This window comes from Muntiacus reevesi, chromosome 16, assembly GCF_963930625.1.
Source record: "Muntiacus reevesi chromosome 16, mMunRee1.1, whole genome shotgun sequence".
Taxonomy (NCBI): Eukaryota; Metazoa; Chordata; class Mammalia; order Artiodactyla; family Cervidae; genus Muntiacus; species Muntiacus reevesi.
In genome coordinates this window covers 6,467,374-6,485,038 of record NC_089264.1, presented here as the reverse complement: position 1 = coordinate 6,485,038, position 17,665 = coordinate 6,467,374, and the positions used below count along the sequence as shown (strand labels likewise).

At 42.4% G+C, this 17,665-nt stretch overlaps 1 protein-coding gene and 1 long non-coding RNA gene across 5 annotated transcripts in view; one reads left to right on the top strand and one right to left on the bottom strand.

Annotated features, from left to right (window-relative positions):
- Positions 1 to 15,985, top strand: part of LOC136148145 (uncharacterized) — a 106,259-nt gene extending 90,274 nt beyond the window's left edge. The window contains exon 3 of the long non-coding RNA XR_010659442.1: positions 12,495 to 15,985. This is a non-coding gene — a long non-coding RNA (uncharacterized lncRNA). The remainder of the gene's footprint in view (positions 1 to 12,494) is intronic.
- The window catches only part of PDE5A (phosphodiesterase 5A), a 158,366-nt gene that overhangs the window by 19,561 nt on the left and 121,140 nt on the right, over positions 1 to 17,665 (bottom strand). For all 4 annotated transcript variants that reach the window (XM_065907629.1, XM_065907627.1, XM_065907630.1 and 1 more), the window contains exons 14-17: positions 15,992 to 16,086; positions 8,015 to 8,102; positions 4,328 to 4,428; positions 2,535 to 2,612 (exon numbers count right to left, since the gene is read on the bottom strand). In XM_065907629.1, coding sequence (XP_065763701.1) covers positions 2,535 to 2,612; positions 4,328 to 4,428; positions 8,015 to 8,102; positions 15,992 to 16,086 — 362 coding nt within the window. The remainder of the gene's footprint in view (positions 1 to 2,534; positions 2,613 to 4,327; positions 4,429 to 8,014; positions 8,103 to 15,991; positions 16,087 to 17,665) is intronic.

Below are 17,665 nucleotides of genomic sequence, written 5' to 3'. Positions count from 1 at the left end.
ATCAGCAAGAACAAGACCAGGAGCTGACTGTGGCTCAGATCAAGAACTCATTGCAAAATTCAGATTTAAATTGAAGAAAATAGGGAAGACCATTAGACTATTCAGGTATGACCTAAATCAAATCCCTCACCATTCACTGTACAGTGGAGGAAACAAATAGACTCAAGGGGTTAGATCTGAAAAGAACTATGGATGGAAGTTCATAACATTGTACAGGAGGCAGTGGTCCAAACCATCCCCAAGAAAAAGAAATGCAAAAAGGCAAAACGGTTGTCTGAGGAGGTGTTACAAATAGCTGAGAGAAGAAAAGAAGTGAAAGGCAAAGGAGAAAAGGAAAGGTAAATCCATCTGAATGCAGAGTTCCAAAGAATAGCAAGGAGAGATAAGAAAGCCTCCCTCAGTGTTCAATGCAAAGAAATAGAGGAAAACAATAGAATGGGAAAAACTGGAGATCTCTTCAAGAAAATAAGAGATACCAGGGGAACATTTAATGCAGAATGGGCTCAATAAAGGACAGAAATCGTATGGACCTAACAGAAGCAGATGATATGAAGAAGGAGAGGTGGCAAGAATATACAGAAGAACTATACAAAAAGGATCTTAATGACCCAGATAACCACAATGGTGTGATCATTCACCTGGAGACAGACATCCTAGAGTGTGAAGTCAAGTGGGCCTTAGGAAGCATCACTACAAACAAAGCTAGTGGAGGTGATGAAATTCGAGTTGAGCTATTTCAAATCCTAAAAGATGATGCTGTGAAAGTGCTGCACTCAATATGCCAGCAAATTTGGAAAACTCAGCAGTGGTCACAGGACTGGAGAAGGTCAGTTTTCATTCCAATCCCACAGAAAGGCAATGCCAAAGAATGTCCAAACTACCGCACAATTGCACTCATCTCACACACTAGCAAAGTGCTTAAAATTCTCCAAGCCAGGCTTCAACAGTATGTGAACTGAGAACTTCTAGATGTTCAAGGTAGATTTAAAAAAGGCAGAAGAACCAGAGATCAAATTGCCAACATCTGTTGGATCATAGAAAAAACAAGAGAACTCCAGAAAAACAACTACTTCTGCTTCATTGACTACTAAGGCATTCTGCTAAAGCCTTTGCTATGTGATCACAACAAACTGTGGAAGATTCTTCAAGAGATGGGAATACCAGACCACCTTATCTGCCTCCTGAGAAGCCTGTATGCAGGTCAGGAAGCAACAGTTAGAACTGGACATGGAACAACAGACTGGTTCCAAATAGGAAAAGGAGTACGTCAAGGCTGTATATTGTCACCCTGCTTATTTAACTTACATTCAGAGTACATCATGAGAAATGCTGGGCTGGATAAAGCACAAACTGGAACCAAGATTGCCAGGAGAAAGACCAATAACTCAGATATGCAGATGACACCACCCTTACGGCAGAAAGCAAAGAGGAACTGAAGTGCCTCTTGATGAAAGTGAAAGAGGAGAGTGAAAAAGCTGGCTTAAAACTCAATATTCAAAAAATGAAGATCATGGCATCCAGTCCTGTCACTTCATGGCAAATAGATGAGGAAACAATGGAAACAGTGACAGACTTTATTTTTCTGGGCTCCAAAATCACTGCAGATGGTGACTGCAGCCATGAAATTAAAAGATGTTTGCTCCTTGGAAAAAAAGCTATGACAAACATACATAACATATTAAAAAGCAGAGACATTACTTTGCTGACAAAAGTCCATTTAGTCAAAGCTATGTTTTTTTCCAGTAGTCATGTATGGATGTGAGAGTTGGACTATAAAGAAAGCTGAGTGTCGAAGAATTGATGCTTTTGAACTGTGGTGTTGGAGAAGACTCTTGAGAGTCCCTTGGACTGCAAGGACATCCAACTAGTCCATCCTAAAGGAGATCAGTCCTGGGTGTTCATTGGAAGGACTGATGATGAAGCTGAAGCTACAATATTTTGGCCACCTCATGGGAAGAGCTGACTCATTGGAAAAGACCCTGATGCTGGGAAGGACTGAAGGCAGGAGGAGGGGATGACAGAGCATGAGATGGTTGGATGGCGTCACCGACTCGATGGACATGAGTCTGAGCAAGCTCCGGGGGTTGGTGATGGACAGGGAAGCCTGGAGTGCTGCAGTCCATGGGGTCACAGAGACTCGGACTCGACTGAGCAGCCAGCCGAGCTGAAGGTCTGACTGCTGCTCTGCCATTGCATGAGGGAAGTAGACACTTCACAGTCATGTTCTTGCTCCAGCAATCTTCAGGATGCTGTTTTCAGCTCTTTCATTCAAAAGAACTGTGAGTGTGAACAAGGGACCCCTACAGCCTTGTATGATACTCTACCACATTTAAAGGTCCTTCTAGGACAAAAAGAGTAATTTATTCTTTTGAATTTGCAAATGCATTTCTTTTTAAGTAAATATTCATATTTAGCCCTTTGTATAACACTCGTAAGAATTCTGACAGCCTCTGTGATCATCATATTGTAACAAATAATTGCAGTAAAATTAATTGGGAAGCAAAACCAGCTTTAAGGATAGTAATCCTACTTACAAAAACAACTCCTTTTGATGAGGATCTTCCAAGTTGAATTGATTTTTTCTTATAAGTTCAAAAAATTCTCCTCGTCTCCTTTAAAATAAAGGTAGTTACGATGAGTTACGATGAGTCCCCTAAGCTATGGTGAGTCCCTTAATCTCTTATCCCTTTGGTCAACAAAGGCTCATCAAGTAAAATTTCAGGGAAAAGAATCTGTAATGGTTTTTCTCATATAAGATGCGATTTTTATATTCTTATATAAGAATATATAATCCAATATAAGAATCATATAAAAATCTTGAATACTTTACTTTCCTTTCTTCTACCATATTCTTTGGTCGAAATATTAAATCTTATCTCACTTTTAACTAAGGTCACAAGTAATGGAAATTTCGATTCCCGAATATGATTTAGTTAAATATGAAACAATGTGAGTTAAAAATCTGATGCCGAGAATGAGTTAAGAAATTTTGCATATGGTGCAAGATCTCTATGGTTTCAATTTAATTTCATATGTCTCATTCACATAATTTTTTACTCTATACCAAAATATGTCAGTATAAAGTTGCGAAGATCTTCTGAAGCAAAGAAAGACAAGTATAAACTAATATCTGTTCATTGCATAGTGAATACCTCCATGTGCTCAGCATGGTTAAGCATCTTGGGAAACAGCGAGATGTGAGTTCTTTTCATAACATTTAAACTAGTCCAAGTCACAAGACACACATAAAAGAAACCTGCATAACAAAGCTGCCTGTCTGTGACTGTGTACCAAAATGAAGAGGTTTCGGAAGGATCCAGAGGGGAGACCACGTGGCCTGGAAAGGTCAGGAAGTCGTTGTGGTTTCAGGCACTTTTCAAATTATTGGTAGCTTGACAGTTACCAATCATCCTGCAGTCATTTTGAGCTGAAATTTACAATCTGTATTTTTTACCCTAATTAACTTTAAAGTGCTCCAAAGTCCAAGGAAACAGACTCTTTTAGACGTTAAGTTACTTTTGGATGTACAGTGGTGGCTCTCTGGCATGCGGGTTTGTGTGTCTGTTCTGTTTGTTTTTACTTCTCAAGAGTGGCTAAAACCACAGTGTGCATCTGTGTATAGCTGGGGAGAGGCCCTCGCTCCCAGGAAATCCCGTGAGCGTGACTGTCCATCTGCCTCCACCCCCACACATGCAGCAGAGAGCTCGGACTCTGTGTGGGAAACAGACGGCTGCCCAAACCCAGCAACATCGTTCCTTTCTTTTAGAAAGTAAGTTTAGTTATGCAAACACACACTTACATCACTGATACACTCTCAAGCATACTTTAATTCTTAAGTCGTTAACTTCATTAACTATAAAGTTCTACATTAATACTCTTCTTCTGCCAAAATCCAATAAAAACAAATAAGATTTACTTGTTTGGGACTCAACTCCTTTTCCTGCCCACATGGGCTTGGATAACAGTTTAAGATGTGAGATGGTCAGAAGTTGGGGGAATGAAGGACAGAAGAAGCAGCAGATGCCCTTTATAGAGGGCATTATTATATCCTTTAGATTGGCCAGCGAGCTTAGAATGACCCTGAGATGGTCATCTGCTTTGTGCAGAGCTTCAAAGACAAACATCAGAAATACTTCTGCACTCTGTCATTTCTAGCGTTAAGTGGACTTCTCTGGCTTCCTTTAACAAACTGCTCCATGGTGTGATAAACAGCTTTTCCAGGACATTGGTTCTTATAATCTAAAAATATCCCAATGGGGATTTTTAAAGTTGGAAACTGTGCAAACACATCCAAAATCTATTTATCAAGATATTTCTTAAAACTTACTTTATGTACAGTGCTAGGTCTGTAGCTAAAATAGCTTGCTTGATTATCTTCAGCGTGGTCTTATATTCTTCAATGGAGAGGCCACTGAGAATCTGATTGCCCTTTATAAAAAAAAAAAAACCATCGTAAGCACTCCACTTAGAGATGCTGCTGCTGAGAACAAAATCTGAAAATACAGTCACATCTCTTACACACATTCTGAACTCAGGAAGACAGAAGACACCTACTTACACAAGTAAACAGCATTAAGTAATGTTTCCCCTTGAGGCACCCACCCCACCACCTTGTCATTTGAGGGAAAAAACACCTTAATGATGGTTCATGGACCAAAGTAAGCATGTTTTTCCAACTCTTGTACTTCTTGGCTTTAGTCCAGGTCCAAAAGTTAATGACTATATACCTTTTTCCTTTGGGAAAGTTAACTGCTAAAATGAGAGTAAGTAAAACTTTGAAAAATCAAAATCATATAGATTTAATACATAATAGATGTGAAGAACAGAGGGATGAAACTGTAAATGGTTATTTTAAAAATAATTTCTCTGGCTTCTGTAACAAATCCAATAACCTTTCTGGGGCAGATTCATATATTTTTAACGTCTTATTGAGAACAGTGCTTATTCCTAGGAACATGTGCAGTATAGATGGATAGCAGGCATGAGTGATGTGTGCTTCCTCAAGAAAAGAAGAGTTTGAAACAACTATAAGGATTTCAAAGATGGCTAATCCATGTGCAGATTATCTAAAGTTTTTGCTACGTCACCATTTTTTAAATTTCTTGCCTGAATTTAAAGCACAGTGACTCACTGATCTTGAACTAAGTGAAACATACTTTGGGTACTCAGACTATACTCAAAACAGCATCTGTAAATTGAGTGAGATGTGCTTCCTAAACCTTAGCGCTGAGGGAAAAAAACCCAGAAGCTTAGAAATAGGGTGTGGAGGCAAAGGATTTGCTCTGAAGAAAGAAAACTACTGAGCTGGGGCCAGACACTGGTTAGAGGATAATTAGATGCTGAAACTGTAATACATGTCTAAATAATAATCTGTGATTATACAAGAAATACTAATTTTAAATATTAAATCACCTTAGATTCTGGACAAAACAGTACTGTTCAGAAGATAGCTTCTGATACATTTATTTAAGATAAGACTATGTTAAATGGAAAAGTGGAAATGTCTTTTGGTATTATATTTTAATTTTCCCTTCCATGAGCAAAAGCTATAAATTCCTATGTATTGGTGCTTACAAAGACAGAATGTAGAGATGGGTCTTATGAGGCCAGCCATATATACAGCAAGATTCCTTTTATGTTATAATATATCACATAGTAAGTTATGTCATCTGATAACAGAGAGCAGTGTGATAGGAATACTGTACAATATGCTTTTTAAGAAAAAGGTTAAGCACATTTTCTTCAAAAGTAAATAGGATATTAAAAATGAAGTTTGAGCTGAAGGGCAAAGACAGCAAATTCCAATGAAGGTACAGATGTTTCTGCTATAATTCAACATAGACATTCCTGACAAGTCTCAGTTCAGAAAAGCCACACACTAAAAATAACATGGTGTATGGGAAAAACAGTACCGGGAGGACCACGCAGAGCCCGTGCAGCTTTTTAACCAGAGCAAGGATTAGGATGTTTGAAGGAAACTTGGACAGGCCAGGCTCACACGTCCGGCAGCCGCCTCTGAGGACACAAAAGCAGCGGAAGGGAAACGCTGGCTTATGGAGGCCCGCGGCTGCAGATAAGAACTGGACCGCGGAGTTAGCGGGGCTGTATCACGGGGGGCCCTGCAGGATGAGCAGCCTCTGTCCCACGGCCCAGCGCAGTCCAGGGCGAGGGCGTGCCTCTCGGGGCAAGTGCCCACTTCCAGTGCTCCTGTAACAATGGAAAGGGCTGCACGGGCGGGAGCCAAGCAGAGCATTTCTTCCTTTCTTGCTGAAGGCTGAAATTCAGCTCCCATAATTCTGACACCTAACCCAAGAGAACTTGTGCACGAAACAGTACAATTTGTACATTTTACCGACATCATCCCCCTACCTCCCAGTCACACACTAATTCTTGTTAAAAGTCACATCTGTAGCAGACAGTCTGTACTAGAGCATGTGCAGAATGTACAAGGAGGTGCCAGAAGTGGCCACAGAACTCTGAGCCCTTCACCCACACTGAGAGTTAGGCCTGCATTCCTCTTCCCTCAAGCAGGAGGGAGTGGCCTGCAGTCGCTGTGTGTCTCCTGGAGGTGGGTGGGTGGGTGGGATACAGTGCACTTGTGTCTCATTGCCATCTGGAAAATTGAAAAGACAAGACCCAGGCTGGCTAGATCCTGTGACTGAGCAGGAAGGAGAGCTGCTTCCATTCAGGATGGCCTGCCTCTTCTGAGTTTTCGAGGCATTAGGCCCCTTTAAGCCCTGTCCTTTTCAGGAGGACCACAAAGAGAGCCAAGGAACCGTAGCAGAAAGGAGATGAAAGTCACTACTGAGAGTTCCAGGAGCCGAGGAGGAAGTCATAGGCGATACACTGTGAGAGGTGGCCATGTGTATTAAGGGGATGTCAGTGGAAAAGTCCACAGTTGGGGCACGTGGCCATGATCATGGAATTACTCATGAGAAAAGAACCTGTGTTAGACCCCTATGAGGTACAGAGAGCAGGCGTAAGAGCACCATTCTGCTGAGAGTTCTGGGCCCCCTTCTTTCCTGTTCTCCAGGACGTGGGGACTTGGGCGTGAGGAAGGAGTCAGAGAAACATAGGGACAGATGAGGGAGGCCAACCAGGGCAGGAAAAGGACCTGAAGCTTTAAGTCAGGTCCAAGATCTGTGCTGTTCCACAGGACTGAACATTCTGGTTTCTAACTTGAAAACCCTATGCTGTATTTTGTGATGTAAAGCAGCAACTAGAAAGAGCTTACTTAAAAAGAGTTACCACAAAAGTCATAAGCCTCTTAAGTTTTCTAGGGCTCAGGGAAGAACAAACCCAGTGGGCAAATGTAAAGAGATGGAGATAAAATTGCTTTAAAATTATATGCCACGCATCATGCCTTTTCAACATAAGAGTCTTTCATTTTTTTTTCTTATTATAAAGGTAATATATGCATACAATGGATAATGCAAATAATGAACAAATCCGAATCAGAAAATTAAAAAGCTAATAATTTAAGTAGACAGAGACAGCCATTGTGAATGTTTTGGTGTATATCATTTTAATATTTTCCTTAACATAAATATGACTAGCATAGCATATCACATGCTTTCTTACATTGATATTCATTTAGCCAGTGTTGAATAACTTTATTCCTTAACAGAAATGTTTATTAGTGGTCAGAAGTTTCAATAAAAAGAGGAAAAGGTATTGCCTGTGAAAGACATTTGAGAGCAGTATAAACCACATCATTTGACAAAAACAACTAACAGAGAACCATAAAATACCAGTTTTGTTTGTTTCTAATTTGGAATAAGCAAACTGAGGTAAGTAACCAGTTTTCCCTTATCAGGCAACATTAAGACAGTTTTGGTTTCTAGAGAAGTAAGGCTGTGAAGATCTCAAATGTTTTGGCTTTGCCTTTCTTACCCAAAAAGGAATAAAGCATGCTCAAGAATTTATGATGCTGGGAATGAATCCAAAACTTAAAAATAAAACTGAATTTATAAACTCTCTTTTGGAAGTCCACAACCATAAATTAGGTACTTACAGGACTATTAAGGATCATCAGGCACTGATCAAAGTGATGGTGCTCCATGATTGAATGGCAGTACAGCTGAGCAAGTGGGTGCTCACTTCTGAAACGTGGTTAGTTGAAGAAAGAAAAGAGAGTTTAAAATATGACCAATTTCCCCAACATATATCAGTTAGTTATCAGTTTCTTACTGGTTAACTGAAAAAGAGGCTACTTCATAAAAATTAAACCAGCAATTTTCTCTCCTTCTGCTGGAAAGACTGAGGTCATCTTTGTAAAATACATGTCAAGAGTCAAATTGTTTTCAAACATCAATGTAATTGCTCCCTGTTCAAAGTACGAGCAATTTCACTGGCTTTTATCTTTATTAAGATAATGATAGTGGAAGGAATAAGAACAAAGGATTACTTTCTCTACACATGAAAAAGAAAACAACCTGAAACAGCTGTAGCAACAATACTTTACAATTTCAAAAGTGCAATTACTTTAAAATCTGAAATAAATTTCCATGTAAGTCTTTGTTCTGAAATAAGGCTGAAGGGCGGTGTCTCTGTGCACGTGCATGTACGAGTTATGAGCGGCGAGAAGCAAGGGAAAGGGGGACAGTGGGTGCACGTCTCGCCCGCTGGAGGGACGAAGGAGACAGCCAAGTCAGAAAAAGCCCCCTGTGGGATGCAGCTTATTTCAGTGCAGGACTCGATGCTGAACTTGGGGAAAACGGTAGAGACCATTTGGCCAAGTAAAGTGGTGTGTGTGTGCTAAGTCACTTCAGTCGTGTGACCTGTGGACTGTAGCCCACCAGGGCCCTCTGTCCATGGCAAGAACGTCGGAGTGGGTTGCCATTTCCTTTCCTTCCCGAAGATTCCTTCGGGATCTTCCTGACCCAGGGATCAAACCCACATGTCTTACATCTCCTGCATTGGCAGGTGGGTTCTTTACCACTAGCGCCACCTGAGAAGCCCATATTAAGTAACGGGGTGAGGAGGGGATATTACAGTCAGTTCGTTATGTGTAACAGTCACAAATCAAGTTCTGAAGCATGATAAGCAGAGTCCTCTGTCTCCTATTTCTCATGACCCTTCACGTGGGAATATAAAGCACCATTTCTACTATTTGTTCTTTCAAAACAACAGAAAAAATTATAGTTCCTGAAAGTCTGTTTCTTAAATTTAGAGGACAGGGGTTTATGAATTGTAAAGCATCATACAAGTGTTAGATAATACAACTGGTTGGTTATTCCTTTATACTACTCTGTGAATCATTATTTTACTTTGCATTTCATTTGTTGAAGATAGAGACACTACCCAAAAAGGTGACACAGGAAAAAATAAGCGAAGGGTGAGAGCAGCTTAAGGGAAAACAAAATCAGTAAAATGAAAATAAAGGTAAGACAATGGATAATTTATCTCCTCCCAATAGCACCACCAACGCTGCCGACTCCCAAGCTGCCATGCCTCATCATCGTCGCAGCCTTTCTCCCAAAGTAGCTCCTGCCTTGTCTTCTTTGCTCCTTTCATCTCTAGTAAGTTGTACCATAGGTCAGATCCTGTGCTGATCACTGGACAACAGGAAGACCATGGGATGAACTAAGACAAGCAGATCTATAAGAACCATTCTGGAGATGCATGGAGTCTGCTGGGATTTAGTTAGGAACCTAGTGGGAAACTGTTTTAGTACCCAGGTAAGAGACAGCCTGGATTAGAGTGGATTTGGTAGAATTTGGCATTCTACTGGACTTGGTAGAATCCCAAATAGAGTTGTTTAAGGAGGTAGATGAGTCAGGAGCTGGCAGTGAGTCCTGGTGCTGGGAACTAGTGGAGATGAGAGAGATGAAGGGGGAAAGCAGAGAGGCTGGTTTCTGCACTGTCATTTATTGACCCAGGGGAAAAAGGGAGACGACGATTTAGAATGGGGGTGAAGAAGGGAAGCCGACTGGATGAGTGCTTGATCTATTGATTTTAAGGTGGCTGTAGTCCAACCACGTGGGTATAAATGTCTGGACTGGAAAGACTTGGGTCACATTGGCATGCTTGGAAATCTAAGCCGTTCGAGCAGATGAGGTCTCCAGGGAGGTGGCCTGGGCTTACAGAGGGCCCAGCATAGACAGACCCCATATCCTGCCTGGAGTCTACAGTCTCTGCTGTGGCAGCGGTGTTTTCTCTTCACTCGGACCAGACCCACTAGTGTCGCTCGTGTTTACACTTCAGTAAAACTACTGCAGCCTTCCTCATTGCCTTCACCTAGGAAAGGCAAAGCTCCTAGAGTGTCTGTTACTTTCATTTACATGAGAAACCTCAGCACATCCAGCATCACCGTCTGTCTTACTCTGCTGGTGGTTTATAAGTCTGTTCCCTGTTAGACTGTCTTCCTTTTCAGTTTGGTAGATTCCTTTTCCCTAATGATAACAAGTACTCTCCACTAAGAGCCTGTGACATGTCCAGCCCTGTGCTAAGCAGTTGGTTTGATTTTGCCGACACTCTTGTATAGGACGCTTTCGCTCACCACGTCACATCCTCAGTCCCACCTCCTACTGCAGCCGCTGTCGTGGCGTCCAGCGTCAGGCCTGCTGCGACACACGGCGTGAGGCGGCGCCCGCCGGTCCGGCGAGAGCGCCTCTCAGCTCTGCCCACAGGCACACCCTGCCCCCAGGCCGCTCAGCCCGGAGTGTGAGGAGGGAAGGCCTGTGGAGGTCACCTGTAACCGGGGCTACGGCATGGGTGGCGAGCCGCCCCTCTGTCCCTTTGCAGACAGCTCTGCGTCTCCCGTCCCGAGACCGCTCACAAGCTCCTGGCAGGACTGCGCGCTGGGCGCCTGTGCGGGTGGACATCTGGCCCCCTCGCCCTCCTCCTGCCTCCCCTCCTGTCTGTTTCCCACCCTCGGGCCTGCATTTCTGCCCCCTGGGATCACACGCACCCCTAAGCTGTATGCAAGCCGGCTTCTGTCCCAGGCTGTGCTCCAGGGAGACCCAGCCTGAGGAGTCGCTACAGCATTTTAGCATTTGTTTTTTTAGACAACCTAGAGTTCAGAGAGATCATCTAACTTGTTCAAGGTCAACACAAATGGCAGAGCTGGGGTTCACACACATCCTCTTTACCGCGTGACGCTGGCTCGTGACCCCAGCACTGCACACACAGCACCTACTCACCGACCTAGTAGCTAGACTAGAAACACAAGGCAGGTACAGTGGAAACATTTAAAATTTCGAATGCATACTGCGTTTTTACACCATGCAAAAGGACTGTTTCACATTAGAGAAGATTCTTGGCTTGTGAGATAAACAAATGCAGATTTACTTACATTTTTACATGTTTACACACATGGTTTGCCTTATGTTCTAAAACTGTGGATTTATGAATCAATGACAGGGTGACAAATGCCCCAAATTCTGTCTTTACAAAGATATTCATGGAAATCAGTGCATCCTCTGTCCTGTCACTTTCTCACTCTTTGAAACACGAGGCTACCTAGCCTCCTCCTTCAAGGTCATGTCACAAGGACACTTTAAACCACTCTTGCTGCAGGACTGTTCCCCCACTGCTGTTAGTGAGCAGTCATGGGTGAGCACACCCTCCCTGCCCCTCCGCCTGTCCTGCAGTTGCTGCTCCATCTCTGACCAGCGGTAAGACGCTGGTGCGGAAATCAGACCAGTGCCTTAGAAATCAGGAGAAAATGAAAGTGCTGGGAGAAAACACAGCCGCCCCGGCACAGTCCTCCTTTTCACTGGCTCTGACAGCCATCCTTTAATCTGGCTTCTCATCCATATATATTGCTCTGGGCTCAAATCTCTCAGCTACTCTTTGTAACCCATGCCAACCCATTTAGTTCTCAACTTCATAATTTCTCTCCAAGTCACCACGATCGCCTGTCAGTCAGGGCTTATTTTATGTTCCTGTTCTCTGTGATCACGGATACTCAAGCCAAAGAGGAATCATTTCACCCTGTGACTCCAGCTCTTTGACCTACTGGGCTCTGCCGACTGTCCTTCGTTCACAGCAGGAGACATTCCCTTCTTTGTTCCATAGCATCGAGCTGCTACCAGGCAGTCTTTCTGCTAGTGCCTGTCCCTCTCTGGGACAGAGCAAGGTCTTGAGCTCTTGTCTGTCCTGTGAAAATAGCTAAAACTTGCTGAGCGGGTAATCTGTGCCAGGTACTGTTCCAAGCACTTTGCATCAGTTTATACTTCTTAATCCTCGTAGGAAACCCTGTGAGACAGGTATTATTCTGTCATTATTCTACTATACAGAGAGGGAAACACAGGAAGTTTAAATGACTTGGCTCAAAGACATATATAGTGAGAGGAGTCAGGATCTGAATGTGCACTCAGGCTGGACTAAGGACTAACTGAACTCACGTATATAAAGTGCTAGAAAGAGTTCCAAATGCCACAAGGCTAAAAGCTATGACTATGCTGAGGTTAACTTCTATTATTGTTATTACTATTATTATTAGCTACTGACATTAAGACTAACTGAACTTGCACATTCTTCATATCCAGACCTCCAGTCTCTCAAGCTCTCCAGCCTTACCAAGGATGACCTCATTCCTGGCTCAAGCACACGACTCAGTTTGAACTTCACGGACTATGTGGTTCCTGTGCTGTCGTTGCTGCCCTCTGAAGCCTCTGAGATCCTGCTGACCCTCTGTGGCCACCGGCCCATTCATGACCCAGCTCACTGTTGCTCCTCCGTTAGAGAGCGGAGGAGACCACGGTGCAGGGGGGGTTCTTCCAGGACACCCACACACACGTGATCGGGCTGTGCTTACCAGGAAGTTCTTTCATTCTGGTTTGGCTGAATCTCTAACCTTGAAAGAAAAAGCCTCACTTGGCCATCCTACATCTCCTAACCACCATCCTGTGTTCGGGCTCCTCTCCTCTCGGTGCTCCCCCAAGGACACAGCGTGCAGACACCCCTCCCAGCTCGCTCTTTCTCATCAGTGGCACCAGCGTTATGATTTCCCCCTTCCTTCTTGCATATAACTAACTGTTCAGTATTAGAGTTAAACAGTTTCCTTCCTTCCTCGAGCTGGTATGTGATGGTCGTATACGCCGGGCTTTCCCTGACAGCTTTCTGGCTGAACTCTGTGGTTTTAATTATCACCTGTTTACCTGGCACCATACGTTCAGATTTTTTCTTCTTAAGCAATGCCATTAACCACTCAGTGGTCACTACATCAAATAAAATGCACAGCCAGGTTTTCTAGCCCTCCCTCAAAAAGGTCTTCTAACTTCTGCTTGTTTATCCTCTTACTTTTCATTCTGACTAGTCAGGCTAGCCATCACTGTTGTTCCAATGAAAATGCCCACTTCCTGGTATTTCTGAAATATCTTCATGTTCTCTCCTCTCCAAGTCTCACTCACTTCAAAGATCTGGTTTAACTCTGACTTCTCCCATTAACAGTAAAGATGGGCTATGCTGATCATGAGCCATCTCCTTCTCTATTGAACACTTCCAGCCCATGTTATTAAAGAACAGAGGACTTACCAGATACTTTGACATTAATCACCACTGTTTGAGGAGACAATAAACGTCCCTGGAGAACAGGGATTGAATTTTACACGTTTATAGCTCTCTGCCTAACAAAGTACAGGCCCCAGTAACCGTACATTATCCATCTGCCTAAAATGTAGGATAATTTCACTATATTTATGTTTATAAAGAACAAATCCTGAATCTAACCAAGTAAATGTATCTACCACAGTGCTCCTATATGGACTACAGGCCTAATGGGGGAAAATTTCTCTGCACACACAGATGTCTGTTCTTCAGCCACTTGTTCCTGGGACTGTCTGTTTTTAAAAGAATAATCCAGTATCTATCTGAAACCACTCTTCCCATCATCCAGCCATGTGGGGGAGGAAGGCGCAGGCAGTGACCTCTCCCCCCGAGTATTTCACTGGCATACTCATACTGCTTCTCATAAAGGCCCTCTTCCTGGGCCAGGGAGGAACTAGAGAATCCCATCAAGAATCTAAACAGTTTCCTAAGCAAGGGATAGCTTACTTCAGATTTTCTGAGGATGTCTTTAGGAAGAACAAATGACACTAGTTCTAACGTTGCTACTTCATAAGGGCTTTTTCTCTTTTTGATGTATTAACTTTTATTTCTGTGCCGCCTTTTATTGTTTTGGTTTCTTTACAGAGTGTTTGAATATTTGATAAAGGTCTGGACACAGTACACCTTTGTAGAAGCCAGTTCTTTATATGGAAATGTTTCTGACACTCTTAGTCTCCCAAGAGTCCCTTGGTTAAGAAAATTCTCCTGGAGATACCACTTGTTTATCACCAAGGAAAGAAAAAGAGAAACATCCCTGGAACATTCTTGGCTTCCTCTACTCAAACCACAGGGATGTCGGAAAAAATAAGTATCCCTGAAACTCCTTTAATTTATTTTTAAAAGTTGTTATTACTTGGTGCAAGTCTACTTTGCGGTATATGTGGAAGTAAGATCCTGCAGTTTTTTTCCCAGGACTTTTTTTTTTTTTTTAAGAGAAGATGACGTTTCTCCAGATGTTTTTTCTGGGTGATTATTTTTAAATAAACAAAGGGAAAAAAATAGCTGAGTACTTTCTTTCACTCTGAAGCAGGGCAGTATGGCCATCCATACACTAACACAGTCCACATCCTAATGACACGATGCTCAGGGCTGAGTGAAGAGAAGGCCGCCCGGCTGGCTGACCCTCAGCTGCTCTCGACTCTCTGCTACACGTCTGCACATCACCATTCCCTCTCGTGACTGCTCCTGTGCTGAGGGGAGGCTCAGGACCAGTCACGTGATACAGCACCGAGGACAAAGGGTACATCACACAACCAGTTCTCCAAAACCTTAGATTTTAGAGAGCAAACAGCTAGCCTCCGGCAGCCAGGCCAGAGCTTGCTATCTTTTCCCATCAACGGTTAGCAGAGGACATGGTTGCTACATTGCTACAATTCTTTCTACATCAAGTTTTCCACTTACTGTATTTAGATAAAGGGGATGTGATTAGAGAGCTTTCTGAAGTTCTCTCAAGATATCAGATATCTGGAATTTCCTAGCGAGATATATGCATTAGCTGAATCACTTGCATACTTTAAAAAATGTTCAATAATAAGAAATTTCACCAAGAAATGTACGCTTTCAACTAATTTGCTCCAAGAAAATAAAAATGTCATGATAGCATTTATGATGTCATAAATCTGATGATTACCTTTAGTATCACATTTGCCATTGCAAATGTTAGGTAAGCATGGTCCACAAGAGAGCCTGAAAAACTTGTCTGAAGAATTAGTATCTTACTCTCAAAATCAGTCCCAAAGCAGGCTTCTGATGATGACAGGACTGTCACTAGCACCTGAAGCCAAGGTTGATTTTAACACTGAAAAATGTACCAGGCATTCTACCTGGTAGTGATGTGCGTTATGTCTGAAAAAACTTAGGTCCACCCCATGAGTAGGAGTGCTGCAATCCTGACTTCACAGAGGTGAGTGCCCCTGCTCAGTCACACAGGGACCCTGTGGCGAGGCGGAGGACGCGACTCCAGGTCTGACCTCAGAGCCCAGACTGGCCAGTACCGTGGTCTACTGCCTTCACTAAGACCAAAAGCCTCTTCACGGATGGCACTTACTAAGGACTCAGGATCCAGCTAAGCACTTTTCAAGTACTATCTTTTATTCCAGGGTGAAATTCTACCTTTTCTGTAGTAGTCTTAATAGTTTTCCAATGAAGCTCTTAACCCTGGTGTTCATAAACTAAAGAAAAACTCCTGGTAATTCTCCAATGAAATAAGATTCTCAACGTAAATACTTTTCGAACTTCAGGCCAGAGATGTTCCCGATGTAACGCTGGACTTGCACTATTTTTTTTCCATTTCCCTTAAACAAAACCAGAGTATGTACGGGACCTTGACCAACTGAAATTTCGTATCATTAAAATTTGCTGTGGCTTCTACTTTTAACAAGACAGCTCTACAATTTAAAAGAAACACCCTCTACTGCCACTGGGGCAAATGTCTTACCGCTGTATGTAAGAGTTATTGACACCGCGGTGATCCAGATCATGGCTTAAGGCAGCAATCAGCAGTGCGAGTATCTCCAGGTCCGTCAGCCTGTTCTACATGACCGAAGACCGTGGGGGAGAGAAAGAAAGAACCGTTTGGTAAAGCGCATTATGCTACCTCTTTTCACCCAGCACATGGTTTTGTCCTGAGCACTTGACATATGTGCTTCTTTCTAGTCACAGAGGACTAACACTAGAATCCTTTCCTACAGAGATTGAATCAGTCATATTTTGTCTTCAGAATAGGATCGTTATTATCAACAGAAAAAATTAAGATGCCTCACATAATCAACGATCTGTCCATGTGCAGTCAATGTTTTTAATTCTTAATTATCTACATACATGTAGAATAATCCAAACTTCCAACAACTGTCTTCTCTCTGAATTTTTGCAGGGAACTTTCTGCAGTTCCCTCTAGATTCTGTGGCCTTTTCTGTCTGCCAGTTGCTATATACTTCACTCTTTCATTAGAAGCACAGACGTGATTACTAGCCAACAATAGGAAAAAAAGATGAGGAATGAAAATTTGGCTTTGAAAAGTTGCACAATATATTCCAAAGCCAAATACAAGTTATTTTTAATACCTGCCATTTGTATTATCTACTCAACTATTCTCCTTCATTAGTAAGAAAACACAGGTGAAATTATTTTCAGCTCTGTTCTGTTGGACCTCTTAACATCCTACATAGTAATATCTACAACAGGTACAGAAATCACCATTCTGTTATTGTTCACAAAAAGCAGGGACAGGCTTCAGTGATACAGTCCTCACGACTGTCTCAAACCGCAAAATAAATGCACCCTATTTCTTATAAATGTTAGAGTAGGAAAATACAATCATGGTATTTGATATGGCTGCTTAAGACAACAATCACTTTTTTTTTTTTTTAGCTCTAGCCAGTTAAAATGTGCACTCAATGAAAGTCAAGACAGAGGATAACATTTTTAGAGTTTGTTAAACAAAAAAGAGCATGGAAGCTCTGAATTAAAAACAGTCATATGATGGATGCCTGGAATCACTTACCTAGAATAACTAGTCAATTCCCACTGAAGTTAGAATCTAAGGCCAGAAATATGAAAAGTCTGACCTGGAAAGGAACGAATTACTTGAATGTTTTCTGCACTGATCTTCCTTGTAAAAGTCTCTGGTCACATGTATGAAACCAAAACCTTTTCCATGAAATGATATAAAAGTAGTGCTCCAGAGAAAATGTGGTAGAGAACCCTGGGCCCATCTATGGAGCCGAGTTCAGGACCTGGGTGGTTTTTGAGAAGTTCTGCTGTGGAGCAGTTTAACTGTGATTGTGAGAAACGGGATACTTTTCCTTCTACTGTAGAGTCTCCTCTGAAGGAGGCATTTATTTGGCCAAAGACTATTGAGTTTAACATGAAGCTGTTTAAAAAAATTTTTTTTAATATGCAATGTATATTATATATGAAAGAAAATTAGAAATTATTTTGCCATATTAGTCTTGAATTAAGAGACGCAGGAGACAGGGTTCACTCCCTGGGTTGGGAAGATCCTCTGGAGGAGGGAATGGCTACCCACTCCAGTATTCTTGCTGGGAAAATCCCACAAACAGAGGAGCCTGGTGGGTCACAGTCACTTGGGGTTGCAAGAGTTGGTCATGAT